Source organism: Zalophus californianus, chromosome 4, assembly GCF_009762305.2.
Source record: "Zalophus californianus isolate mZalCal1 chromosome 4, mZalCal1.pri.v2, whole genome shotgun sequence".
NCBI classification, from domain to species: domain Eukaryota; kingdom Metazoa; phylum Chordata; class Mammalia; order Carnivora; family Otariidae; genus Zalophus; species Zalophus californianus.
Genome location: NC_045598.1, coordinates 6,495,598 through 6,523,483, shown reverse-complemented (window position 1 = coordinate 6,523,483; position 27,886 = coordinate 6,495,598). Strand labels below are relative to the sequence as shown.

The 27,886-nt window shown below is 52.4% G+C and overlaps 2 protein-coding genes across 2 annotated transcripts in view; both read left to right on the top strand.

Moving 5' to 3' along the window:
• Window positions 1-10,848, top strand: part of GPR157 (G protein-coupled receptor 157) — a 44,914-nt gene extending 34,066 nt beyond the window's left edge. Inside the window, exons 5-6 of the transcript XR_004820036.1 lie at window positions 10,169-10,267; window positions 10,838-10,848. The gene's annotated coding sequence lies outside the window, so the exon portion shown is untranslated. The remainder of the gene's footprint in view (window positions 1-10,168; window positions 10,268-10,837) is intronic.
• SLC2A5 (solute carrier family 2 member 5) lies at window positions 104-23,590 on the top strand. The gene is given in 14 exon segments (XM_035726946.1): window positions 104-114; window positions 1,883-1,949; window positions 10,169-10,267; window positions 10,838-10,998; window positions 13,120-13,244; window positions 17,288-17,440; window positions 19,787-19,912; window positions 20,013-20,200; window positions 20,326-20,394; window positions 20,396-20,437; window positions 20,886-20,987; window positions 21,324-21,403; window positions 21,863-21,985; window positions 22,079-23,590. Coding segments are annotated over 14 exon segments (1,575 nt in total). The 3' UTR covers window positions 22,308-23,590.
• Window positions 23,591-27,886: the final 4,296 nt, after the last annotated feature.

Sequence of the window (27,886 nt, the reverse complement as noted above, 5' to 3'; positions counted from 1 at the left end):
GAGGTAGCCACCGTAAACTTGGAAAAACACAAATCTGATCACTCTCAAACCTGTTAACGCCTTCTCTCTGCTCCTAGGACAAAAATCGAGGTTCTTCGCGGGCATGGTCTACAGGTACTAAATCTAGTCTGGCCCTGCCTACCCCCTCTGCTCTTCCTTTCTGCTTTGTGCTCCTCAGACACACTGACCTTGCAATGTCTTGATGGCATCACGCTCCGACCACAGGCCTTGGCACATACTGTTCCTGTCTGGAAGCTATCTCCACCACCCCCTCCCCACTCACCCCCTTTGCCTGGGTAAGCTCTTTTCCTCCTTCCTTCCTGTCTTGGCTCAAGCTCACATTTTTAGGATCGCTTTCCCTGACCAGCCTTCCACCCTCATCTTTAGAGCTCTTTTATAGTTACAAATTCATCAATGCGTTTTTTTGACTAAACTTGTGTCCCCAACTAGAGTCTGAGGCAGAAGGCAGTTTTTATTTATTTCTTATTATTTTTTTATTTTTTTAAAGATTTTATTTATTTATTTGAGAGAGAGAATGAGATAGAGAGAAAGCACAAGAGGGGGGAGTCAGAGGGAGAAGCAGACTCCCCGGTGAGCAGGGAGCCTGATGCGGGACTCGATCCCGGGACTCCAGGATCATGACCTGAGCCGAAGGCAGTTGCCCAACCAACTGAGCCACCCAGGCTCCCAGGCAGTTTTTATTTTTGAACCCTGTTGCGTTCCGCCTCTTGTACAGCAGTAGGCTCAGTAAATATAAATGTAAGGGCGCCCGGGTGGTTCAGTCAGTTCAGCATCTGCCTCTTGATTTCGGCTCAGGTCATGATCTCAGGCTCTTGAGATCGAGCCCCGCATCAGGCTCTGCACTCAGTGGGGAGTCTGCTTGAGATTCTCTCTCCCTTGGCCCCTCCTCCCACTTGCACTCTCTCTCTCTAAAATAAATCTTTTTTAAAAAAATAAAATAAATAAAATAAAATGTAAATATAAAATATATGCTAGGGTCAAAATCACCTGTGATCTCACATCCCAGAATAATCACTGTTGTCAGATTCTGATAAGTTGTCTAAAATTGTGCGCTAACATATTTACATTTTATTTATTTATTTTTTTAAAGATTTTATTTATTTGAGAGAGAGAGAATGAGAGATAGAGAGCACGAGAGGGAAGAGGGTCAGAGGGAGGAGCAGGGAGCCCGATGCGGGACTCGATCCCGGGACTCCGGGATCATGACCTGAGCCGAAGGCAGTCGCTGAACCAACTGAGCCACCCAGGCGCCCAACATATTTACATTTTATGTTAGTAGTAACACTTTGGCTCTTGAGATCTGGGACCCAAATCCTCATGCCAGGGTCCCTGGCCAGCACTTCCTGCATGGTGAGAGGTTACAGAGGACCTAACACATGGTCCTCCTGGGGTCCTTCTCTCTCTCAATGATAAAATCCTAATAAAATTTCCCTGTGATGACCCAAACTGTATGGAAGGTGGGAAGAGCGTCAGGAGTGCCCTGCCAGGACCAAGTATCGCTCTGTAACTGTCCACTTTCCCTTTAAAAGGGATTTCTTGGCTCTCGGTAGAGGTAGTTTCAAAACACATGCATTTCTTGGAAATATTTGTACATGATCCTGGGAAACACCTCAGCCTGTCCTTGGGTCGATCAGTGCTGTTCGTTCGTGTCGTTTTTAAACTACAAGGCGAAAATAGGCTTCCGATGGCAGGTTCTTCTCCTAGTCCAGACTGGGGCTGGGCGGGCAGGGCAGGGCAAGGCCCAGATGCCGGAGACTGAGACCCCCACCCCACTCAGAGACCACTTACAGGGGTGGGGTGCAGGACACACACCCCAAATCAGCCTGCCAGGGGTGGGCCATTCCCCCATCTGAACGCCCAGATCCCCTGAGCCCAACGGCCCCTCCACGGGCCCAATGGCCACCGGAGACCCCAGGCTGCTGGGCCGGGTACCCAGGCTGGGAGGGACCGAGCAGGGACACACGGCACCTGCAGGGGGTGCAGCCCCGAGCCCTTGGGCCCGTTCCTGGGTGCTCCCAGCAGCAGGCGGCCAGCCGAGGGACTGGAGCCACTGGGCCCACGGGGGGTCTGCACCCGCTTGGCTGGCCACGCTGGGGCACTGGTGACACATGGCCATGCCTGCAATGCCTGGGTCCCACAGGAGGCAGGTAGGGCCTCGCTTGGGCTGGGGAGGTCAGACGCTGGGCAGGGAGCCCCCCTTGTCCCCCTGCCCCCAACACCTCCCCAAGCACACAGGAGGCCAGGGGCGGGTGGGCCTGAGCATGACTCAGGACTGCCAACTGAGGCCCGTTCTTTTTGTTTGCACAATCTGTGTCCTTCCCTTTACCCCCTACCCCCCACCCCAACTAAAGTACATTCTCTTTGGAGAATTCTTCACAACTCTTTGAAATAATTGGGAACCTCTGCTCTTGCCGAACCTTCGTTGGGCATCATGCTGTGACACAGAAGGAAAGGACAGGGAATGAGCTGGTGGGGAAAAATGGCCAATCCTCCCTTGTGTGGGGGGCATGGGGGCCCCCAACACACACACACAGAGGCTCTTCGTCACCCTCCTCACAGTCTCCTGGTCACAATTCCCAAGCTTGCTACTAATATAGGAATGGCGCCCAGCAAATGGCGGGCTCCCAGTTAACTGTTTATTTGGGAAAGGCGGGGAGGCGCCTGGGTGGCTCAGTCGTGAAGCGTCTGCCTTCGGCTCAGGTCATGATCCCAGGGTCCTGGGATCGAGCCCCGCGTCGGGCTCCCTGCTCGGCGGAGAGCCTGCTTCTCCCTCTGCTGCTCCCCCTGCTTGTGCTCTCTCTCTCTCTGTGTCAAATAAATAAAATCCTTAAAAAAAAATGTTTGGGAAGGAGGGAGAGGAATGGCTGAATTAACTGGATTTGTGCCGCAGCAAGTAAAACAGGAAATATATCCTATAAAGATGAAAGCCTGTGGGCCTTGTGGGACTTCGCTCTGGATTTTGGCCCCTTGACCTGATGTGTCCCATGGCGGCTGGACACGTGCTGAGCGCAGGAGGCGGGCTGTGGCCTGTCCATGCATGCTGGACCCAGGCCAGCAGCAGCCGTGACTCACTTTCCCTGCCCTGTAGATAAAGGCATCGGAACTATTTACTGCCTTCGCAGTAGTGATGGTTACACGTAAAGTCGCATCTTTCGGCCGCTCAGTTCCTCACAAAGGAAAAAATAGCCAAACCTCTCTGAGCACGTGTGGCATGGTTATTTGAGGAAAAGTTGACTCTCCGAGAGATTGGCTGCAGGCTTCCTGGCAGGGACCACTTCTGAGAAACCTCTGGTGACCCTAACTCTTGGCCTTGCGTTACCTGGTGTGATGTGGGGCCAGTGTCTTTTCGTGTGTTTGTGACAGAAATAACTCTTGCAGCCACTCATCACGAGCCTGCCTAGTGGAGGCTCTCGTGGTGAGCAGACGCCACAGACTGTCCCAATCAGGAGGGCGCCGTGCCTGCAGGCCTGGGGGTGGGGGGCACCCGCTCGCTGAGCCAAACCGCAGACTTTGAATCTAAGAGACATGCAAGGAGACACACCTCTGGACTCCTGAAAGGGTTATTCCATCTGGGGCTGGCTATAAAAACGCTACTGGCTGTTACTTGGCGTGGCCAAAGTATACCCCAAATGTCTCCTCTCTCCCTTCAGTGCATTTGTTATCTTGGCTGAAAGGCATTCGGCAGCAGTCCTATCGTGCAGACCAAAGATGGAGCAACAGAATCTGACCAAGGGGAAGGAAGGAGCATGGAGCGGCCTGCCGTCAAGGCCCGCTCAGCATTGCTGGGGTCGGGGCGGGAGGCATTCCTAGGGCGCATTCTTGGGAGCTGTGTGCAGGGGAAGGGAGCACCTTTGGAGGGAACCTCAGAGTTCACTTTGACAGGGACTAAAGGACAGATTTAGGGACATTTCGATTTTAGAGATTGGTCGGGGATCATTTGTTTTGATTTGGGCTTCCGAACATTTTCATTCGTTTTTTCCGCAAGTCACATGGCTAGGCCGGCGTGGAAAGAAGGTGGACGCAGAAAAGACTGTGCAAGACTCGAATCTAATTCACGTCTGGAGCGGAGACTCCCACCCTTTTAGATGAGAGAGGCTCCCCTGTTTTCGAGACCTCTTCCCTCCTACCCCGCTCCCCTCACTCATAGAATTTCAGCTGTGCTTTGAGAGTCTCTTGATTGAGGAAAATGCATAAAGACAGATATACGAATTTATTATGAACACTTGTAAGGAATTTGCGTTTTATGCATTGCAACCACATTTGCTTATATTTGTGGAGGCAGAGGTACCTATTTGTGCAGATTATTATTATTATTTTTAAGATTTTATTTATTTCTTTGACAGAGAGAGACACAGCGAGAGAGGGAACACAAGCAGGGGGAGTGGGAGAGGGAGAAGCAGGCCTCCCGCGGAGCAGGGAGCCCGATGCGGGGCTCGGTCCCAGGACCCTGGGACCATGACCTGAGCCGAAGGGAGACGCCCAATGACTGAGCCACCCAGGCACCCCATTTGTGCAGATTATTAAACAGCTATTTAACTGTTCTGTGCCTCAGCTTTCTCATCTGTAAAATGGGAATAATAACCATACCACCTCATAGGGCTGCTGGACCAGTTAAATGAGATGATGCATGTAAATGACCTGGCCCCTAGTGGGTCCCCCATAAATGTTCTTACTTTTGCTCATCCTTCAGAGCAGGACGTGAATGACATTTGGGGCCAGACGATTCTTTGCAATGGGGGACTGGCCCGTGTACTGTAGGATGTTTAGCAGCCTCCCTAGTTCCCAACTCCTTAAAGGTGTTCTCGTCCTGTGAGAATTAGAGTTTTCGAGGTTACTGAGCACCCTCATGTGGCTCCTGTTTGACTCTCACGACAACTAAGAAAGTGTGAGGCCACTCAAGTGTTAACCCCTCTATTTTATAGAAAAGGGGCCGTGAGGTGACAATAACTTAGGGGCTTGGGGGTCAAGAGAGACCTTCATGGGGTCTGTGCCCTCTCTTCAGAGAGGAACACCCTGGCCAACCGTTCCCCCGGGTGAGGCTGCAGGAGAACAGAAACGCCACCGCGTGCTGGTCCCCGAAAAGAAGCAATACATTTTGAGAGGACATGATTAAAATGGTCACATGCAGGAGGTCTGGGCCGATTCTAGCTACCTGCCCCCTAGATTCTCCAAGGAAAGAAGCCTGTCCTCCAGTGGCAGGTGGGATGTAGGCTTTCCCTTTCTGGCTGCCTGAGGCCAGACCTGCCCCTTTGAACAAAAGCCAGGACACGTGCTGGACTTCCTGGGATGCATGAAGACAAAATGGTTCCCATGGTGGCTGCTTGTAGGAATCTGCAGATTCATGAGAGAAGCCCGGGGGGATTTCGGAGCCGGGGAAATTGGAGGGGCCCGGGAAGCCTGCAGAGAGCTGGGGCTGTGTGGGCTGATGGAAGGGGCCCTGCTTTCTGTCCCCCTGTTGGCTGTGGGACCGTGGCCTTACTGGCCTTTGTGTTCCTCATACATAAAGAGAAAAGACCAGAATCTGACCAATGTGTATCAGGGTTTTTTTCTGCCGAGAAAAAGGACTCTTGACCTGGAGGGGGGAAAATGAGCCAAGTGTTTTAGAAAATGAAGACATAATTTTGGGGGGTGCCTTCACCAACAATACACCTAGCATCATGGGTTAAGTAACTTCCCTTGTGCGATCGCTGTTGATGATGATGAGAGCGAGCCTGTGTGTAGCACTCACTCAAAGGTTGGTGTGGCTCTAAGTGTTTTTCATGCATGAACTCATTCAGTCTTCACCTCAGTCCTATGAGGGAGGGAGTACCGTCCCCGTTTTACAGGTGAAGGTGAGACAGAAAAGTTCCATAACTGGCCCAAGGCCCCACAGCCAGCAACAGGAGCGAAGAATCCAATTCCAGGCTCTTGGGCTGCCCGCCCCCCGCCCCCCGCCATGCTCGAAACCACCGCAGCCACAGGACAAGGCACCTCTCCCATCCCTCAGCAGCACTTAGGCCTCCCTTTCTGTTTGTGAACTTTGGGATCAATAGTGTGAGAAAGTGACTCAAAGACATAAGAACTAACTTTTCTGGAGATGTTTGCGTTCTCCTGGGAGATTCCTCAGGACAGCGGGAATGGATCTAGGAAGCAGATTCCCAAAGGGAGTCGTTTGGGGGCAGGGCTCCCTTCCCAGCAGCCTTGAATCACATGCAGTTGGAACACGGGCCTTGAAGGCGGCTAATTTTACTAAGTCTCAAAATGTGTTCGGCGTTAGGAAACAGGAAGCCAGTTTACTGTGGGCATGAGGAACGCGTGGTTTCTCCCAAAAGCATAGCTGAGTCACGGCTCCCCTTGGCCTCTGAGGAGACACCCCCACCCCCCTTCATGTCTGAAGGCCACTTGTCATTTTTACAAGCTGCTGGGAGACTAGGGCCCCTTCCCCCTCATGCCCTAATCCAGCCCAGTTCTAGATCTTTTTCTTTTTCCCTCCTGGAAAGCCTACAAAGAAGGAAGGAAGGAAGGAAGGAAGGAAAGAGGGAAGGAAGGAGGGAAGAAAAGAAAGCTTAAACTGTGGTTTTCTTTTACATGCCTTTTTAAATATAGTACTTTCCTGAGAACATAACTCACAGACCATGCAATTTACCCATGAAAAGTATGCAATTTGGATAAAATACACAAATGTACGTTCACAGTTGTGCAAGCATCAGCACGATAAAGTTTAGACCATTCTCATCACCCCTAAAAGAACCCTGTGCCCCCTGGCAGTAATCCACATCTCTCCCCAACCCCTGGCAACCACCCATCTACCGTCTGTCTCCACGGATTTGCCTGTTCATGGATTTCACAAAGACGAAGGCGGACAACAGGTGCTCCTTTGTGACTGGCTGCTTTCACTTAGCATGTTTTCAAGGTCCAGCCTCCGTGTATCGCGTGTCAGTCCTTTGTCTTTCCTTCTGGCCAAATCACCTTCCATTGTCTGGGTGCACTGCACCTGCTGATACATTCATCCGTCGATGGGCCTTTGGATGGTTTCCACCTTGGGGCTGATACGAATAATGCTGCCATGAACATCTGTGTTCGAGTTTTTTGCGTGCACGTGTTTTTGTTTCTCTTGGGTGGACTCCTGTGTGTGGGATCGCTGGGTCACACGGTTACTCTGTTTCACTTTGTGAGGAACTGTCAGACGGTTTTCCACAGTGGCTCCATCACCGTATATTCCCGCCAGCAACGGGAGAGGGTTCCAGTTTTCTCCTTGCTAATACTTTATACTGTATGTCTTACTGATTTTAGCCATGAGTGAGAAGCTGTGTCTCACTGTAGCTTTTTTTTTTATAGATTTTTTTTTTTGAGAGAGAGAGAGAATGAGAGAGAGAACACGAGATGGGGGAGGGTCAGAGGGAGAAGCAGACTCCCCACTGAGCAGGGAGCCCGATGCGGGGCTCGATCCCGGGACTCCAGAATCATGACCTGAGTCGAAGGCGGTTGCTTAACCAACTGAGCCACCCAGGCGCCCCCTCACTGTAGCTTTGATGTGCATTTTCCTGATGGGATTCCGGATCCTTTGACTGTAATCCCTCACTGGTCCTCAGAGCTGGTGCTTTTGCCCCTCGCTCAGCCATATGCCCCTCACCCAAGCCCCTGTTCTCTGTCGCTTCTGACCCCTCTTTTAAACCACTTCTATGTTTTTTTCTTTGTAGAGGTCACTACAGTTATAAACCATTAAATTATTAGGTAATTTTTTTAAATGTCTGCCTTCCCCACTGGACCATGATGTGGCGGGCGGCTGATCTGCTCACCAGACTGTGGCGTGGTGTCTGCAATAGTCAGCTGCCAACCACTATTTGCTTCAGGAATGAGGGCATTTGGACCAGCATGGTTGAACTCTGCTGTTTCGACAGAGGGTAACCCCTGACTCCTATGGGTCCATAGAACGTCCCTGTGGCTTGAATTCAAGGAGGAAGATGAAGCATAGATGTTAAATTGTACACTCTCTGCTTAGAGACTCTGCCGCCTGAGTTCTTTCTGATAGTGTTCACTGGGCTCTCGTGCAAGCAGTCCGGTTGCCGGCTGCCCGTGGTGCCTGGCAGCATCCCGTGTTCTGGGGCACCAGCCAGCTCCCCAGTGGAGCTCTGCTAAGGACTTCAAACCGGAGGACCCACCAAAGTAGAAAGTGGTCAGGAGTTGCACTTGGCGGTTTGAGGGAAGCCTGTTGTGTTTCTAGTTAATCATTTACCTGGAAGAGAATTAGAAGAGGGAAACTGTTCATCAGTTTTCTTCCTTCCTTCCTTCCTTCCTTCCTTCCTTCCTTCCTTCCTTCCTTCCTTCCTTCCTTCCTTCCTTCCTTCCTTCTTTCCTTCCACAAAAATCAAGCAATAGAACAGCCATAGGGGAGGGACTTTGTTGTGTATCCCCAGCACTTAGAACAACGCCGGGCTCACGGTGGGTGCTGCATATGTTGGAGTGAGTGAGCGGTGAGTGAGTGAGTGAGCGAATGCCCAGAGCACTTCGGTGGGAGCTAGGGTAGCCCAGTCCTGCATCTGGGTGGGGGGGGTGTATGTGTGTGCGTGCATGTGCCTACCTGCATCCCCCCTGCCTTTAGCAGTCACAGGGTAGTGCGGCAGCAGCCCCGGAACCCGCTTTCTCTCTTGGGCACCATCACCCCCGCTTGGGTCACCTGCATCCCACGCTGGCCCCAGGGGACGGGGGGCTGAGGAGAGACTGGAAACCAGAGCCCATGCCTCTTAACCTTCCTTGCCAGAAATTTCCTGCTGAATTAACCACTTGTTAATTCCTTTGGTGGAGGGAGGAGAAGGGCGAGGTTTCTTTATGGGGGCTCCTTGCAGGTCTTGCCCCTGCTGCGTGGAGGTCAACCAGCTCGTGCTCTCCGTCCGGGGCAGCGGGACAAGGCAGGGCTGGCAGCGGCTCCTCACTTTGCTCTCTGCAGAGGCGCTGCCCGGAGGAAGACCTGGGAGGCTCCATGGGAGCACGTGGATGAAGGTGCTCCAGGGGCGGCTTCTGAGAGCCACGTCCAGGCTCCGGTCAGTGGATTCATCTCTGCAGCTCGACGTTTTCATAATTCAACCTTGCAACAGCTCTGCGGGAGCATGATGACCCTCCTTTTGAAGATCAGGAAAATGAAGATTCTAGCAATTACATTAGAAAGTGGCAGTGGGCAAATGCAAGATGAAATCTGTAGATTCTGGGCACCTGGGTGGCTCAGTTGGTTAAGCGTCTGCCTTTGGCTCAGGTTATGGTCCCAGGGTCCTGGGATCGAGCCCCGCGTCGGGCTCCCTGCTCCGCGGGAAGCCTGCTTCTCCCTCTCCCGCTCCCCCTGCTTGTGTTCCCTCTCTCGCTGTGTCTCTCTCTGTCAAATAAATAAAATCTTAAAAAGAAAAGAAAAGAAAAGAAATCTGTAGATTCTAAGAGAAAAGCTTTGTCCACTTTTATTTTTCTCCAGCTTTTCATGACTTTACTAACGACTTCCCTCTTGTCATTAAATAAGTGTTCGGTTTTCTCCTGTGTCAAAAGGGGTTATGATCACAGAACACACGTGTTTGAGTCCCCAGAAACCTGTATTTAAATATCTTCTCGCCGTGCCTGTTACAGCAAAAGTCCAGAGGCTAAAGGAAGTTAATCAGTGGCTATAAATAAACAATTACAATTGTTCACATTTTCTCCTCTGATTTTTAGGGGAATTTGTGCTTGAGGCAGGATTTGAGCGTGTTTTTGCTACTGTCAGCAAATACAGCCACGTGGGAGGAATGTTAGCGAAGCATTTTGGACATCGGGTAGAGTGTTGGAGAAGGTGAGCCTTCCGTGTCTTTCTGACCCAGGGGTTCTCAGGCACAGCTGCCTCCCACAACCAGGGGGACATTTAGCAATGGCTGGAGACACCCGAGTTGTCACAGGTAGGGGACGGGTGGCCCTGCAGTGCATCCAGGACAGACCCCAGAGCAAAGAATTATTTGGCCCTAAGTGCTGTGGTTCACGGAACCTTTCAACCAGGTTAGGTGGGTAGAGGTAGGTTTCAAGACAGGGAGCGACTCGAAAGATGACGCATCTTCAGATTCTCTTGTGTCCTTCGATAAGACTTCAGGGTAAATCTGGAGTTCCCTGGAACCCCAGCTGCTTCCTATGACCTAAGCCAGGATTTCTCCTCCCACAGAGGCTGACACTCGTACTTTTACTGGCAACGCTGATAGCTGCATTTGGGTCATCCTTTCAGTATGGGTAGAACGTGGCCGCCGTTAACTCCCCTGCCGAGGTAGGTCACTGGGGTGAGTGAGACGCAGCCCCCAACCAACGGGGAGGGGGGCTGGAGCAGCCTGTGCCCGGACATGGCCCCCTGGGTGGTGGTACGTGCATACTGGGGCGCACAGTGGGTCCTCAGGTCCCGGGAGAGGGAAGTATGCACGAGACACACAGCACGGGCCCAAGGGAATGACTTGCGGGCACAAGGCCATGGGGGTGAACCCGGTCCCCCGGCCTCAGCTTCTCATGGGAGGCCAAGCCTGGCTGTGCACACGGGGGCTGGTGCGGGTGGGGGCTCTGGTCTTTTGCAGCCCTGCACTCTCCAGAGGAGTCTGGAGGGTCAGGGGTCATCCAAACTGGAGTTAGCAACGTCCTGGGCAGGGTGCCTATCAGAGGCCTGGCAGCTCCCCACGTGGGTGCTCCTGCTAGCTGCTAGTCATACCACTCTGTCCCCTCTCCCTTCCACTTCCTAGTGTCACTGTCAGTGTGCCCAGGTCGTCCACTGGGGGGCCTCACAGCTCACAGTGTTCTTTCTGCAAAACCAGATAGTTATTTTGGTGCTCTCTTCCGCTTTGTTCTCCAGCTCATGAAAGCATTTTATAATGAGACCTACTATGAACGCAACGATAACTACGTAAATGAGTTTTCCTTGACATTGCTGTGGTCTGTTTCTGTGTCCATGTTCCCCTTTGGAGGCTTCATCGGCTCCCTCATGGTCGGCCCCTTGGTGAATAAACTTGGCAGGTAAGGCAAGGTAAATTTCCAGCTCCTGAAAATCCTAGACCCCGACCATTTCAAACCCAGGCCTAAAGCTGAAGTTGTTGTTGTTGGTGGTGGTGGTGGTAAAACTAGGTAATAACCATTGTGACGATTTCTGTTTTCTAATATGGTCTTAAAAAGACCGGCTGTTGATCAAGTGTCTGAGGATGAGGCAGGGTCTCAGAGCTAGAGGTGGGTACGGCGGGTCTCGGGCCCTGGGGGCAGGCCAGAAAGAGCAGAGCATACTTCACAAGTCAGGACTCGCTCCCTCTATGCTCTCTTGCCTTACACGTATAGTCCTTACCAAAACCAAAGCAAGTTCTCTCTTCTCTCTCTTTTTTTGCTTTTTAAAAGAGCCAGACACCAGATAACAGGGCCACAATGTCAGTCCCAACGCAGATCATAACACAGCATTCTTGAACTCTGCCTCCCAAACAAACACAAACTCACTGCTCTCTTCTTTTACCTTGAGATCAAGTAATAGGCAGAATTTAACCCGAATTAAATTCCTATAAAACTCTGAAATGGCTGAGATTAATGCCAGGCACTCCAGTGTGAAACCGCATGGTCCCAGGGTGACTCTCACTATGAGAGTTGTGAATGCCAAGGGCAGAGCTTGTATACCTTTTTGCCCCTAATTCTAGAAACATTAGAGATTATGTATTTGATTCCAAAAAAGGTCCTTAAGACATCACACTCCCTCCTGTAAATTCCATGGGCAGGAGAGAGCGGCCTTGTTAGGAGCGTATCTAAGAGCTCCTTCCCACCAGCCCCTTCCCTTGGCGAACGAGCACACGGAGGCTAGGTAAGGTCAAATCATCTTCTCGGCCACAGATGTCATTAGCTTGAGAGTCAAGGCCAGAACCCAGCGCCTTCCCCGGTATTTTTCAAAAAAGAGTCTGAGATTAGAAACATACAACCTCTGCTTTGGGATCTAAGATCCTGAGGTCTTCCTGGGAGGTCGGTGTTGAACTCAGCAGTTTTCTCTGCCGGCCAGAACATCCAATCAAGTCACAGATCTGCAGGCCAGGTCTCCTTGAGTAAAGGACTTTGGTCCGTGTTCATCCATTTGGTCCACAGATGGAGTAGACAGTTGCTTGTCCAGCTGTCTGCTTGAGAATGTGATAACAATGCTATTCATTTGTTTGTGGTTTTCTTAAAGTTCTGTTCCTTATATAACAGTAGTGACTAACAATTTATTGATGGGTTCCTATGTGCCAGGCTCTATCCCGAACTTGGGCTTTTAGGGTCTTTAGGGGTTTTGTTAGGGTTTTTAATTCCTCCAATCCATACAACAGCCCCATCCCCTTTTTCAAAATGCGAAAACAAAGCACAGAGAGATGCTGTCACTTAGCCAAGATTATACAGCTGGGAGGAAATTCCATCTCTGAGCCTGTCCAAGCAACACTGTTTTATCAGGCAAGTATCTTCTCTAACTGTTCCTTTATTGTTTAATCACACACATAGTATCTTTTTCATACAAGATATTTACATGTTCATGTGGTCAGACTTAACTCTCATTTATGGTTTTTGCTTTTTGTGTCTGAAGACAGCCTTCCCCACCCACCTGGATTCACAAGGGTAGTCTTCTATAATTTAAAAAATTGTGTTACAATTTTGTTTTTCCCAGGCAGATCTGACATTTTATTTTGTATGGCGTTTTAACATTGAAAGGTTTTTCTATATGCTGTTGAATTAAATCTGCTAATATTTCATGTACGATTTTTCCATCTATGTGATATCAGTGAGGTTGGTCCTATACATTTCTTCTAATGTCCTTACCTGATCTGGTTTCAAGATTCCACTAACATCATGCGAGTTGGTGATTTCAAAAACCCTGGAGTGTATCCTAGTACGCAGCTCTTTCCCTCTGCTCCCCACCACCGATGCCCTCTGCACTGTGGTCATTTCCCACTGTGGCTCCCACCAGGCTGTGCACTTGACCCCTATCACCAGGCTGTGCACTTGACCCCTATCAGCCTACGATCGCAGAGAGTGGAAGCAGCAGCTGAGCCTGTTGCTGTAACTGGCCACAACTTGGTGCACATCTGTTAAATGAACACGTGAATCCTTCCCCCAGACTAACTGACATTTCGTCCTCTGCAGGAAAGGGACTTTGCTCTTCAACAACATCTTCTCCATTGTACCTGCGATCTTAATGGGGTGCAGCGAGGTTGCCCGGTCATTTGAGATGATCATTGTGTCCAGACTTCGGGTGGGAATATGTGCAGGTAAGTGAGGCCATGCTGTGCTACCGCTCTGTAATTTAGGATGATCGGGGAGGAGGGGCAGGCACCAGGGTCTGGATCATTCTGGGGCTGCTGAAGCACGCAGACACAGCGGAGGCTGCACCTGCCTCTGCCCTGAACTAGACCCTGGAGCCCACGCTTTAGTCTCAGGTGTGTTCAGGGGCGGAGCGTCCCTGTGCCGCTTCCCACAAAAAGAGCCCTTGCATGAAAGACAGAAATACAGAATCCTGTGCAGAGGTGTGCTTCTGTCTGGTCTTTTATCTTCGTGTTTTCTCAACTGCAGGTGGGCCAGTGGGTGGGCGGAGACCCCTGATTAGTGAGCAGCATTTTCTTTTTCTGGACAGAGTAGACCGTGTTGTGTCCAATAACGGTAAGGATTGTCTTCTGGAACTTTTGCTTCGGTTATTTATACGTGTATGAAAATCAGGTTGCAATGTAAAACATGTTTCTGTATTTTTTACTGTGGGTCATGGTTGAAAAAGCACGATGAACAATCTAACGGACGAATTCTTCTTAATGAGAACGGCCTCTCAGCTTGTACAGCGAAAGTGAAGTTTGCAAAGGGCTCTTCCTGGGGGTCCTCTTTCACCTCCTCCTCCAGCGGCCACCTGCTGCAGAGAGTAACGACTGGCTGGGGTCTCTCACCCCATAAGCCCCGGAGCTGCTTTGCAAACCCTCCAAAGCTGTCCTCGGAGGCCGCGCTTTGGTGGTCGTAGGAAGCTCCCCCACAATTGCTTCAGACCGAGGAGGTGGGGCTAAAGCCACGCTTGCGATCTTCACCCGCCCCCCCCCCCGTGACTTGGCATTCTTTTGTAGACTGTAGTTCCCAGGGCTGGTGGGGGTGAGTGGGGCGCCCACTCTCGGGGCTGTGCGCCTTCTGGGTGGGCACCCAGGGTAAGCGCCCCCAAAATGCTGCATCCTGGGCTCCTTGCCAGCAACCCTGCACCTGGCCCTGGCGGTACCAGCAGCTCTCATTTTCTCCTTCCAATCACGGGGCTAGGGATGAATGGAAGACCTGGCTGGATGTCAGCAAGCCCCGCAGCGGGCTCTATGGACAGTGGTGGGCACGGCGAGGAGCCTGGTGTTAGGGGAAATGGCGAGGAATTGCAGGGCCAGGGAGAAGAAGAGGAAAACAAGATCCTTGAAGAGAGAAGAGGTCCTGTCAAGGAGAGAGTGATGGGCCCCACGACAAGCTTCCTTCGTACCGCTTTCCCTGAGAGCGCTGGATGGACCTCTGCCTCCTGAGCCCCAAGGGCTCCTGGCCTGTCTCCCCCTGCAACAGGGCTGGGCTAATGAAACACGGATGATTCCTGGAAGGTGCAGGCAGACACTTTTCTGTTGACCATCCAACACTTCAGGGTTGGTTCCAACAGGGAAATATTAGGCTCCAATAGATAACAAATCACAAAACCCCCAACCTTTACTCTTAAATACACATGACTTTCAAGTCAGTGGTTCTCAAACATTTTGGCCTCACTCTTACACTCTTAAAATTATTGAGAGCTCCAAAGAGCTTTTTGCTCATGCGGGTTGTACTGATCAATATTTACCATTTAGAGATTGCAGCCCAGGGGAGCCTGGGTGGCTCAGCTGGTTAAGCATCTGCCTTCGGCCCAGGTCATGATCCCAGGGTCCTGGGATTGAGCCCTGCATTGGGGGGGGGGGGGCGGTGTCCCTGCTCAGCGGGGAGTCTGCCTCTGCTCTTCCCTGCCCTGTTCATGCTCTCTCGCTCTCTCTCAAATGAATAAAAAGAAAAGGAAAGAAAGAAAGAAAGAAAGAAAGAAAGAAAGAAAGAAAGAAAGAAAGAAAGAAAGAAAGAAAGAAAGAAAGAAAGAAAGAAAGAAGAAAGAAAGAAAGAAAGAAAGAAGAAAGAAATTGCAACTAAGAAATGTTCATTTAATTCATTTAAATGCTGACAAGATTACATACATGTGATTCTCTTATGAAAAGAGCTGTATATTCTAAAACAAAAAGACTTAGCGAGAAGAGTGGCATTGCCTTACATTTTTGCAAATCTCTTTAATGTCTGGCTTCGGAGAAGACAGCTGGCTTCTCCAACCTGCTTCTGTGTTCCACTGGCTGGGGTACCACGTGGCATGTCGCCTCTGGAATGCTCCACTGTGGGCTCAGGAGAGAAGGAGAATGAACAGGGTGCTATCTCAGGATTCCTGGAAAATGCTTTTGATCTCGCAGGCTCCCTGAGAAGATGTCAGGAGCTCCCTAGGTCCTCAGATCCCATTTGGATCTCAGGTCATAATCCATTTGCAGTTAATTCTTTCACACGGCTCCCAAAAAAGTCAGGAAGGTGAGCGAGCCAGCAGCATGCTGCTCAGATATCCTAAGAAGGAAGGGAGCAGCTGCTCTGCCCAAAAGGGGTACAGGGACCAAGGGGGTGCAGGGACAGACGGTGGGACTTGAGATGCTCAGTTCACTGGCTCACTGCTAGTCAGCTCGAGTGGCAGAACACCAAGCGCTTTCCCTGAAGGCATTTCAAAGGTAAAAGCCACTTTCTCCGACTCTGTCCGACCAGGCCAGCTGGGATTGCCCAGTGGAGTCGCTTTTAAGTCAGAATAGAGATTGCTTCCCACCAGCAAGAAGGGGACCCTGTCTCTTCCCAAACCTCCGATGTTTGCCTCTTCAATTTTTGTCCCTCATCAAGTGAAGAGCTTGCTGCTGAGATGTGAGGTCCCTCCCACCCCCCCCACCCCCGAGCCCTGAGTGGTGACCACCGACCCCACCCCTCAAGGGCCCCTGCTTCCTCCCAGCCCTTTAGGCACTAGGCCTGCGGGGTCCCCACACATACCCCACCAGACTTCCCAGGCCTTCTGCAAAGACTGCCCCCCCTTGCTCTGACAACCGGGAAGAACCGGCGTGAATGAGCAGCGAGCCTCTTTTAAAACACTATGCAGGGGGCGCCTGGGTGGCTCAGTTGGTTAAGCAACTGCCTTTGGCTCAGGTCATGATCCTGGAGTCCCGGGATCGAGTCCCGCATCGGGCTCCCTGCTCAGCAGGGAGTCTGCTTCTCCCTCTGAACCTCTTCCCTCTCGTGCTCTCTCTATCTCATTCTCTCTCAAATAAATAAATAAAATCTTTAAAAAAATAAATAAATAAAAAAAATAAAACACTATGCAGATATCCTAGGGCAGAATCCCCAAGCTTGAACCCTTGGTTCTCAAAAGGTTCCCTCCTATCTGGATGTCATCCAGTACCTACCCGCTGCCACACTGTTCGCCTCGGCCTCCCTGCGGCCGGACCCCCCTCTCAGACCCGCCTCTCTCTGAGCCCCAGCCTGAGTCCTGACTGCGTGCTCGATACTTGGACTAGTGACCACCCCCCTGACCTCCGTCCAACATTCTCAGCCTCTTGTTGGGCTTTTGGGGGAATTAAATGGGATGATCTATGTAGAAAATACTTCCGAGCCTATAAAATTTAGTTCCAGCTAATCTTCCTTGTTCCAGTAAGACAAGAAAACTTAAAAGTTTAAATAGTGGGCATTCGGAAGTGGCAATTATTCCATAGTATATGTTTACATTTGTCATGCTGACTGATTAGCGGAGCTTCTGCTTCAGTGTGTGGTCAGCTGTGCATCAGTTGGTTATGTAATATGCCTTCTCAGAAGGCGAAGCTGGTGGGCAGGGGTCCTTGGCCCCGTACGAACAGCTTCCCCCAAGGAGCCAGAGAGGAGAAGGTGCCAGACCACACCTGGGCTTTTGTTCCCTGGCATCAAGCCAGTTAGGAGGGCAGCCCAGAGGTCAGGCCGCCCGTGTCCCCCGCCCCCCATGACACGAGTTGAAAAGCCAGGCTGCTTGTCGATGAACTTCCTTGGCTCAGACTATTATTTCTTTCCTTACAGTTTAAAAGATGAAGAATTAAAAGAGGTGTTTGCTTACTCTCGCCATTTTGAGACAAAAGTTCCAGCCCACCTGATGTGATTGCTGGATAAGAATGAGTGTGTTTGAAGACACAGCTTGTCCCTGTCAGACTTAATGTTTCCTGATGGTGTTTTTACTTCAATCCCCTGCCAGGTCTGTCTTCCAATGTTGTCCCCATGTACCTGGGGGAGCTGGCCCCCCAAAACCTGAGGGGGGCCCTGGGGGTGGTACCTCAGGTCTTCATCACCGTCGGCATCCTCGTGGCTCAGATCTTTGGTCTTCGGAGCCTCCTCGCAAACAAAGAGGGTAAGCCCCGGCTGCCTCCAGACCCCAGGCCTCCCTCCGCTCCGACTGAACGTTTCTGTGAGCTGGTCTTTCCTCTCTGGTCGGCTGGCTGGCCTCGCCACACTGCCCTGGCCCCACGGTGCTGGCGTGGTGTTTGCACAGAACGGGTCCTGAATAAGTTGGCAGGGACCGTGTAGCTGACATTTTCCAGGCCCTCAGAGGACACGGATGAGGGGGCTTTAGAGTGAGGCTCTGTGCTTGAGGCTTCCTGCCACCTCCTCACTCAAGCCTCCCAGCAACGCTGCTGGGGTGGGGGGTAGCAGCTCCGAGACCGTCCCATTCCATGGACCAGGAAAGGGTCAGGTGGTGGGTCAGGTGGTGAGACAGGGCTGGTGCCCATTCTAGACCCTGACTCTGGAGCCACACTGCCCTCCTGGAGAACCCAAGCCCAGCACATAGTAGGTGCACAGTAACTGGTAACCGCCACTGCTTCTGCAGGAACCCCCCCCCCCCCCCCGCTTTCTGGTCTTAGGTCTCGAAAGGGAAATCACCATTAATTGTCACACCAGCCAGAACGTATAATGTGCTTATTGTGGGCCAGGCACCAAGTCTTTATACTAATTCCATTCAATCCTCCAAACAACCCTCTAAAGCAGATACTGTTATTATACCCATTTTACAGATGCAGAATCTGAGGCATAAGGAGGTTGGATAATACGTCCAAGGTCTCCTTAGGATGCACATCCCAGTGGCTTTGTCCTAGGTCCATGTTAAGCAGCCACTGTCCCCCTTTCAATCACCCTCATAAAGAGCAGGGACCAGGGCTTCAGGGGCTGAGTTCCTGTCTCCCAGTGATGGCACGTAAATGAGCAGCAGGACGCAGGGCAATCTGGAGAGCCCTGGTGTCCGTGAAGTGCTTGCTGGTGTGCAGTAGGGAGTGACTGGTTCTGCCCAGCGAGGGGGGCCTCAGAGAGGGCTGAGGGCCTGGAATGGGGGAACGGGACCAGCGTTCAGACATGGGCATGGGGGGCAGAAACGCAGAAGTTTTTTGTAAGTTCAGGGAACTACAAATGTTGGGTGGACTGCATTTGTCCATCCTTTTTTGAGACTATTTCACTGTTGGTGCCCTTCCTCTGGGCAGAGTGTGGGGAGGGCAGGGCTTTGGCCTTAGGCATCTCTGAATCTGCAGCACGAGTCCTGGCACATAACAGGTGCTCGAGAACAAGGAAGGAGGGAAGCCCAGAAGAGAGTGGTTGTGCAGGAGGCAGGCGGTCATGGTGCAGAGGATTGAAGAAGTCCGACAATCTTGAAAAGAAGATTGCAGCGGGGTGTCTGGATTTGGCAGTTCAGGGACTCCAAGAAGAGTTTCCCGGTAGGGGGTGGGGTGGGGGCCCGAGCCAGACGGCAGTGGCCCAAATCAGAGATAGGTCCACACCTGCTGATGACCGTGCAGGGCGATGGATTCGGGACCAAGGGAAGCCTGCGTTTGCAGGTGTGCGGTGGGGTTGGTCCTGGCACCTGCCTCACGACGTGGCTGGTGGGGAAGTGAGTTAACACACGAAGAGCCGTTAGAGCAGATGCCTGGCATGCAGATGTCCGCTGTTGTCACTGAGTGTCAGCCCTAGGAGAAAAGGGGGAGAGGCAGGGCGTTAGCAGCTCCTAGAAGGAGCCTGAGCTACTCATTCACTCATTGGACCATATTTATGGTGCAAAATAACACACAGAAGGAAGAGCGCATAAAACACAAATGTACATTCCCTCCACCCGAAATCAAACACCGGCGTTTGGTCTGGACGCCAAACTAGAGCCATGCCAGGCCCCCCACAGCTTTCTGCGTGCCCCTCAACCATGGCCTGCCCACCCCCACTGTGCTGACATTTATCACCCCATCCTTGAGTCTCCCTATAGCTGTTTACTGCCTTTTGCAAAGACGGAGATAATTTTCTGTTCATCCAGTTGGACCGCATGGTGTGGGCTACTGCCCCCAGCATTGGGTTTCTGGGACTGGCTCCTGTCGTGGTTTGCTTCCTTTCCAGTGCAGTTCTGTGAATACCCCATGCTTCCTGTATCCATTCTACCATCGTGGGCATTTGCCTTGGTGGGTTTCATTCCTATGGTCAGTGCGGCTCGGACCAGCCCAGTTCAGGTGTCCCGGTGGCCCCGGCAGAGTCCTGAGCATGGACGGGGGTCCAGTGTCACCAGCTTTGTGTCCGGCCCTTAAGGAAACCAGTCTGGGACAGAGTGGCCAGCTGGGCTCCCAGGGGCCAGGGGGCACTGGAGGGGCTCCAGGGGGGCAGGGCCTGGAGGGGCAGAGGGCCGGTGACTTGGCGGGGGCCGGCTCTCCCGTGGGCGCTGGCTTGCCTGCAGGCTGGCCAATCCTCCCCGGGCTGGCCGGGGTCCCGGCGGCCCTGCAGCTCCTGTTCTTGCCCTTCTTCCCCGAGAGCCCCCGGGACCTGCTGGTTCAGAAGAAGGATGAAGTAGCTGCCAGAAACGGTAAGGCTTTACTGTGCGGGGGGCAGGGGACGGAGGCCGCAGCGTCTTGGCTCCGGGGAGTTGGGGCGCCCTGAGCCGACCCCCTGCTCCCCTCCCTTAGCGCTGAGGAGGCTGCGCGGCTGGGACGACGTGGGCTCGGAGATGGAGGAGATCTGGCAGGAGCATGAGGCTGAGAAGGCCGCGGGCTTCATGTCGGTGCTGAAGCTGTTCGGCATGAGGTCCCTGCGGTGGCAGGTCATCTCCATCATCATCCTCGTGGGCGGCCAGCAGCTGTCGGGAGTGAACGCGGTACGGGGACGGTGGGGCCCGGGGGGCGGCGGGTGGCCGGTGGCCGGTGTCCCTGCGGGGGTGGGGGGGGCCCTGTCGCAGGTGTTGCCCTGAGGGCCCCACCAGCCTCCGGGGGTACCTTCCAGATCTACTACTACGCAGACCAGATCTACCTGAGCGCGGGGGTGAACGACCATGACGTCCAGTATGTGACAAGTGGGCACGGGGGCTGTCAACGTGCTGATGACCATCTGTGCCGCGAGTCCGACAGCACCACGCATGGAGGGCATCTTAAGAGTGGGGGAGGGGGGTCTTAGCGGAAGAAAGGGCTGGAGCTGAGGTGCCTCTTGGTCTCCTCATCTCCAACCCTCTGGGCTCTTGTCAGATGACAATCTATGCACCCCCCCCCCGCCAAGATGGAAGCCCCTGCCCCCGACTCTGGAAGCTTCCGCTGTGTGAAGTGGCTCCTCCCCAGTGTCTGACATTTGGGGTTGCTACCTGTGCCAGGAGGTGCCACACCTGGGCAGTGTGGTGGCTCCTGGGGGGCACACAGCCTGCCTGCTTCCCCTCACGGCTGCCCCTTCAGAAGGGGGAGTGTGGGACCAGTGGGGGCTTCCTGTGAGGGCAGCTGTAGGCAGGGGTATGCCCTCCTTTTCTGGCGGGGCTCCTGAGCCTCCCTGCTTGTCCTTTGCCCCCTCCCTTGCAGGTGTTCGTGGTGGAGCCCTCGGGGCGGCGGGTCCTACACCTCCTGGGCTCCGCTGTCTGCTTCACGGCCTGCTGCGTGCTCATGGCCGCTCTGGCCCTGCAGGTGAGGAAGCGGGGGGCTTGTGTCCTGTCCACCCCCCGTGTCCTCGCCTGCAGTACAAGGAAGAAGACCAGAATGATTTTTCAGCAGCTACGCTGAATCAGATGCCTGGGGACCATCCGCAGCCCCCGTCACCCACACCCTGTAGCAGCCTGCTGCCCACTAACGGCCGGTTTTCCGGGGGCATCCGGATGGTGCTGCCTGTTGGAGGAGCCAGGAGCCCTCCCTCCCAGCCCTGGCAGAGCGCCTGGCCCTCTGGGAACCAAGGTTCCCGACGTTCCCCATCCCCGGTTGTCCCTGCTTTGCCGGCTGTGATCCTACCCTGTTTTCTCCCCACAGGACACAATATCCTGGATGCCTTATGTCGGCATCGCCTGCATCGTCTCCTACGTCGTAGGACACGCCCTTGGGCCCAGTACGTACCCCAGAGCTGGCTCGATGCTTCCCTGCTCTCCTCTTCTGCACCATCAGCCCTAGAAACCTCCGCTCCCCGGAGAGGCTCCTTGGAGGGCCGGATGCAGCCCCAAAATGGCTTCTCCCCCTACCTTCCTATTGCAAAGGGGTTTGGACAGAGCATAATTCGACTGAAATCGATAAGGCAGCCTGGGCAGTGTGGGTTGAAACGGGCTGTGTGGTTGCCGTAGAGATCCTTACGGGTGGTCACAGGCCCCTTTCTGGGACATCACAGGGTGTCACCTGTGGTGCTCAATTCTTGCCGTTGGCCTCCTCACTCTGCTTTGCTACCAGCCCAGGAGTCCCGGAGACACACTGTCCCTCGGGCCCCCGGCACGGCAGGGGCTCCGGGACCCTTTATGGGCCTGCTCTGCTTCCAGAGAAGGCAGCCCTTCCTCTTCTTCCACTCTGCACCCCCCCGCAAGGTCCCACCCCGCGCTACTGATCACGGAGATCTTCCTGCAGTCCTGCCGGCCGTCTGCCTTCATGGTGGGGGGCAGCGTCCACTGGCTGTCCAACTTCACCGTGGGCTTGATCTTCCCCTTCATCCCAGGGAGTGCGCCCCGGGGGTCCCAGATGTGCAAATCCTCGAGCGGTAAAGGGAGAACCTTTTCGAGAACGTGAACCCCGATCCCTTTCCCACAGGTGGGCCCCGGACCTTACGGCTTCATCATTTTTGCTGTGATATGTCTCCTCACCACCATCTACATCTTCCTGGTTGTCCCCGAGACCAAGGCCAAGACATTCATGGAGATCAATCAGATTTTCACCAAGATGAATAAGGTGCCAGAGGTGCACCCAGAGAAGGAGGAACTAAAGGAATTTCCAGTCTCTGCTTCAGGGCATAACTCGAGCAGAGGAGCCTGCTAAACAGGTCTGCGTGGAGCTTCCCTCCCGGGCTTTCTGTCTGACCGACAGGTGTCTGTGAACATCTGGAACTAGGACCAGCCCAGTGTGGAACGCAGGCGCCACTGGGACTGTCCAAAGGGCTTCTGTGCTGTCTCTCTCCAGACTGACCCACCACCAACCCCGACTCGCTATGAGCAGGCACCCTTCACCATGTGGGTTCGCCGTTGGATGGCTCCTGGTAACATGGGCTCTTACGACAAAAGTCATTACTACAGCGGCAGGACGGAAGGAACCCCTCTGGCCGGAGAAATGAACTCTTCTGCAATCCCATGGGTCTGCTCGGGACCGGAGGCATTCTTCCTCCTGCCAGATCCGTCTCCAGAAATACCAGCCCTGGAAAGTGTGATGTCCCAAGTAATGATGTCTAAGAAGCTGGGGCAGGCCCCTGAGGAGACATCAACGAGTCAGAGATTATTAATCGTGAATTATATTGCTGGAGGACAATGGCATTACCTCCGTATACTCAATAAAGCACGTATGATCACTTCTCGCCAACACGTGCTTCTTTCCTGTGAGCAGGTAGAAGACATGGGGCGGGGGTACCTCCTTGCTCCTTCAAGCAGTCTGTGTTGGAGCATCAGCCGCTCAAAGGGAATCCCGCTGCCTAGAACAGTGCCTGGCGTGGAGGAGGTGCTGAGACAGTATTTGCTGGAAGAAAGGGAGCAGCGAGAGATGAGGTGTTCACAGAGCGGTGATTTTTTTAAATTTAAGATTGGGGCTCCTCTGCATGTCTTCAGGTGCATAGTGAACACCGAGGGACCTTGAAAGTGAGATGGGGAAGGGGGGCCAGGAGGAGGAGGGATGCGTCCCCGCACATATGGCACATACAGCAGAACTGGGGGCTTTTCTTAGAGACGTACGTGCGCGCGCATGCGTGTGTGTGTGTGTGTGTGTGTGTGTGTGTGTGTGTGTGTATGTGTGTGTGTGTATGGGACAGGATGCGAGATCTGCTCCCGGGCATGAAGGAGGCAGAGCCAGGGGCCGGGTGGGACAGAGGTAGGATTAGGAGCAGCCTTTGTAGGGGTGGAATGGGGATCCCACAGGTGATGAATTAAATAACTCACAGGAGTAGCGAGGGCCCAGAAGTGAAGAGTCCCCTGCTGGGGTTGGGCCTCCCTTGACCTCCAGCTGTAGGGACCTGCCGTGCCAAGGGGGCACGGCAACCAGCCGCACATGGCAGGAGCTCTCAACACGGAGGAGTGGTCCAGCTGGGATCTCAGAATCCAGGAGGCTGGAGCTCCAGTCCTTGGTCCTGCCACTTCGTGATGGTGTGACATGGGCTCTTCGCTTGGCTTTCCTGTATGCTGGTTTCCTCTTCTGTTAAACAGAACTAATAACAAGTGTCTCACATGGTTACAAGGATGAAAGAATATGTTTATGGTGTTTAGATCAGTGGCTGGCATGTATTCTGTACTTGTTATTTTTAAGAGCTTGAGAATGAGCATTTTGTCTTGAAGACAAATAAACCCACAGGTAAAATACAGCGAGAGACCACTATCCATGTATAACTGGAATTAAGCAATTAAGTAAATCGATGGCAGATGGTGAGAGCCATCTCATTGGTGGAGATAAGCCAAGACAGGGAGCCTAGGATGATCCACGCGGTCCTAGATGAATGTTGGAGATACTGGTATGAGCTCACATTCAGTTTAATATAAACACAGATAGCTACCTATAGAAACACTGGAGTGCCTGGGGGACTCAGTTGGTCTGACTCTTGATTTGGGCTCAGGTCATGATCTCAGGGTCGTGAGATTGAGCCCTGAGTCATGGAGTCTGCTTAGGATTCTCTCCCTCTCCCCCTCCCCTACCTCCTCTCTAAGAAAAAGAAACACTTGAGGGCATGTGTATTTCCATGGGTTAGGAAACACACGAGGGAGGCAGGGCCTCGTGCTGGTTGCATGGGAAGAAGGAAGGTGTGGGATCAGGGAAGACCACAGCATCGCCCCCATGCAGAAGAAGCGGTAGGAAAGGGAAGGATGGACACTCCAGGTGAGAGAAGGACACAGAGGTGTTCCGGGGAACTGTGGGTCGGTCTGAAGTGAAGCCGGAAAGGTGTGGGTCCTTGTGAGCCAAACTGAGTCTGAACTGGGTCCTCAACACAACTTGGGTGTTGGGTGATCACTGAGTCTAAGGGAAGACTGTGGCAGTAATAAGGACTGGGGCGGACTTGAGTAGGGGGACTGGTTGGCAAGAAATAAGGGCGGCCCGTCGGGCTGAGACGTGAGAGAATTCAGAGAGAGACCCATAAGATTAAAGGACCCCTCGGCCCTCACAGGTGAGCCACCTTGCCACCTTGCCCAGTTTCCGACCGGCCAGGGGTGGAGGGTGGAGGGGGCGGAGCGGCAGGCTTGGGGAGAAGACAGTAACATTTTTGGACATGTGGAGATGGAGGAGCTCATGAAATATATAAGAAGTGTCTGGAAGGACATGAGTCACGTGGCTCTGGAGCTCAGGAGAGAGAGACCACATTCACATAATTATTATAGTATATTGGTATAATTGTTGTCTTTTATCATTAATTTCTTACTGTGCCTAATTTCTAAATCAAACTTGATCACAGGTATGTGTGTATAGGAGACAATATAATGTACCCAGGGTTCAGTGCTATCCACAGTTTCATGGCGCTCTGGGAGGGGATCCCCCATGGATCAGGGGGACGATTATATTTCTTGCTTCCTCCTTCACAATGCCTATTTGTCTATTTTATCACGTGACATGTACATGTACGGAACTTCTAAAAAATAAATATGCATACACTGGAGGTTTGTGTTCAAAACTTTGTTACTGATGGAATAGCGCTATGGGAAAAGTTTGGAGACCACTGGGGGCCAAGTTGGCCACAAAGAGAAGCAAAGATGAAGAAGAAAGGACACTTTGGGAGAATTAGAAAGTTGGAGGTTCTTTGGATGCTGACCAAGGTCAGTCAAGGTCAGGGCAGTTAGCACGTGAGAGAGATGGAGGTGAGGAGGGCTGTGGACCCTGTTTGCTCTCAAAGTTGCATGCACAGGGGCGCCTGGGTGGCTCGGTCGGTTGGGCATCTGCCTTCAGCTCAGGTCATGATCCCAGGGTCCCGGGATCAAGCCCCGCGTCAGGCTCCCTGCTCGGTGGGGAGCCTGTTTCTCCCTCTCCCTCTCCCCCTGCTTGTGTTCCCTCTCTCGCTGTGTCTCTCCCTGTCAAAAAAAAAAAAAAAAAAGTTGCGTGCACAGTGCCGAGCATGGGCCGGCAGGGGGCAGGGGGCATTCAGCGGGGGCTCACTGAGTGTTTTCTGAGTGGCCAAGTCTTGCTTGGAGGAGTTCAGGTGGTGAAGGCAGAGCAGAGTGAGGCTGAGCTGACTCGGGAAAGAGCATACCTGAGGAGAGGTCGCCAACCCCAAGATGACGAACGCGGATCATGGTGGCAGGTGGCAGGTGGCTTTCACCAGCAGGTTCCATGCTTCTGGATTTCACAGACGAAAATGTAGCAGACTAGGGGTGCCTGGCCGGCTCAGTCAGAGCATGTGACTCGATCTCAGGGTCGTGAGTTCGAATCCTAGGTTGGGTTGTAGAGATTACTTAAAAATAAAATCTTTAGGGGCGCCTGGATGGCTCAGTCAGTTAAGCATCTGCCTTTGGCTCATGTCATGATCCCAGGGTCCTGGGATCGAGCCCCACATCAGGCTCCTTGCTCAGTGGTGAGTCTGCTTCTCCCTCTCTCTCTGCCTGCCACTCCCCCTGTTTGTGCTTGCGCGCTCTCTCTCTGTTGAATAAATAAATAAAGTCTTTAAAAAAAATAAACTCTTCTGAAAAAAATAAAATATTTAAAAACAAAATTCAGTGGACTACGTTGGGCTGCACTCTCCCCCTCGTTTTCTGCCAACAAAAACACGAAGAAGGAGAAGGAGGAGGAGGAAAAGGAGAAGGAGAAGAAAAAACAACTCTGGAAGAAGAAGAAGGAGGAGGAAGAGGAGGAAAAGAAGAAGAAAGAAGAAAGAAGAAAAGGAAGAAGAAGAAGAAGAAGAAGGAGAAGGAGAGGAAGAAGAAATAAGAAGAAGGAGGAGAAGAAAGAAGAAGAAAGAAGAAGAAGAAGAGGAAAGAAGAAAGAAGAAGAAGAAGAGAAAGAAGAAGAAGAAATAAGAAGAAGGAGGAGAAGAAGAAAGAAGAAGAAGAAATAAGAAATAAGAAGGAGGAGAAGAAGAAGAAGATATAAGAAGAAGGAGGAGAAGAAACAAGAAGAAGAAGAAGAAGAAACAAGAAGGAAGAAGAAGAAGAAGAAACAAGAAGACGAAGAAGAAGAAAGAAGGAGAAGAAGAAGAAATAATAATAAGAAGAAACAAGAAGAAGAAGAAGAAACAAGAAGAAGAAAGAAGAAGGAAGAAGAAGAAGGAGGAGGAGGAGGAGGAGAAGAAGAAACAAGAAGAAGAAGAAACAAGAAGAAGGAAGAAGAAGAAGAAGAAGAAGAAGAAGAAGAAGAAGAAGAAGAAGAAGAAGAAGAAGAAGAAGAAGGAGAAGAAGAAGAAAAGAAGGAGGAGAAGGAGGAGGAGGAGGAACAACTCTGGACAACTATCATAATGAGAAAGACCATTTGAAAGAAGGGGCATTATTTTACGATATAGGAAGATGTGACCACAGAATAAACTTCAGTCCTTTCAACCCAGTGGGGGTTTCTCTGTGGAAGGCTCCCTACACTGCCTTCTCCCCACTGGAAGACCGGCTTCAGGACCAGGAGGGCGGCGACATTGGCCGTTTTTGTTACCCAAGGGCTTGTGGAGAGAGTCTGAAGTCCCGCTCTGGAAGGGGAGTGGAACAGGGTCTTGCCATCCGAAATGTGCCCCCTCCAGGGCTGCTTCCCCAGTCCCTGGAGGAAGAATGAGGAGACAGGTAGCTGCCGTCCTGAGGCCCTCATCTGCCCGGGCTGCGTCATGAGCACCCGTGAGACTTGGCTCTCTCACCCGTGAACCCTTCCTCTTGGTGCCCCCTCCTGCCGTTCCTCAGCCCGCTCCTGACACCCACATTCGGCTCAGCGCTGCGAGACAGCGGTGACACGTGGGTGGCATTTCCTGTCTGCAAGGAATTTACAGTCTAGCCAGGAAGATGAAAACCACGTTGCCCTGCAGTGGCAGTAAGAGGACAGAATGGGAGACCACTGAATCTCGGTCCGAGTCGGCTGTGAGTGTTGTCTTCATCATCTGAGCCACTCTAGTGGGTCAGGCCTGGCAGGGAGCTTGGCCCTTGCTGGCGCTTTGCAAATGTTGAATGAATGAATGAGAACTGGAACGGTCTTTGAGGAAAAGATAAACGGTGGGCCGAGCCTTGAAGAATGGGTGAGATCTGTACAGGAGTGGAGGATGAGGTGTTTGGAAGGGTAGTGGAGAGGGGAGCGGCGGGAACATCGTCAATCAAGGACATCCATTCAATGAATATTTGTTGAGCACTTACTATGTATTGGGCATGGGATATAACGGATCTAATGGTCAAAAGTACAAGTAAACAAACACTTAAGGTTATCGCAGATAGAACTCAAGGTTAAGTGTTGAGAGAGTGCCAGGTGAGGGGTGGGGG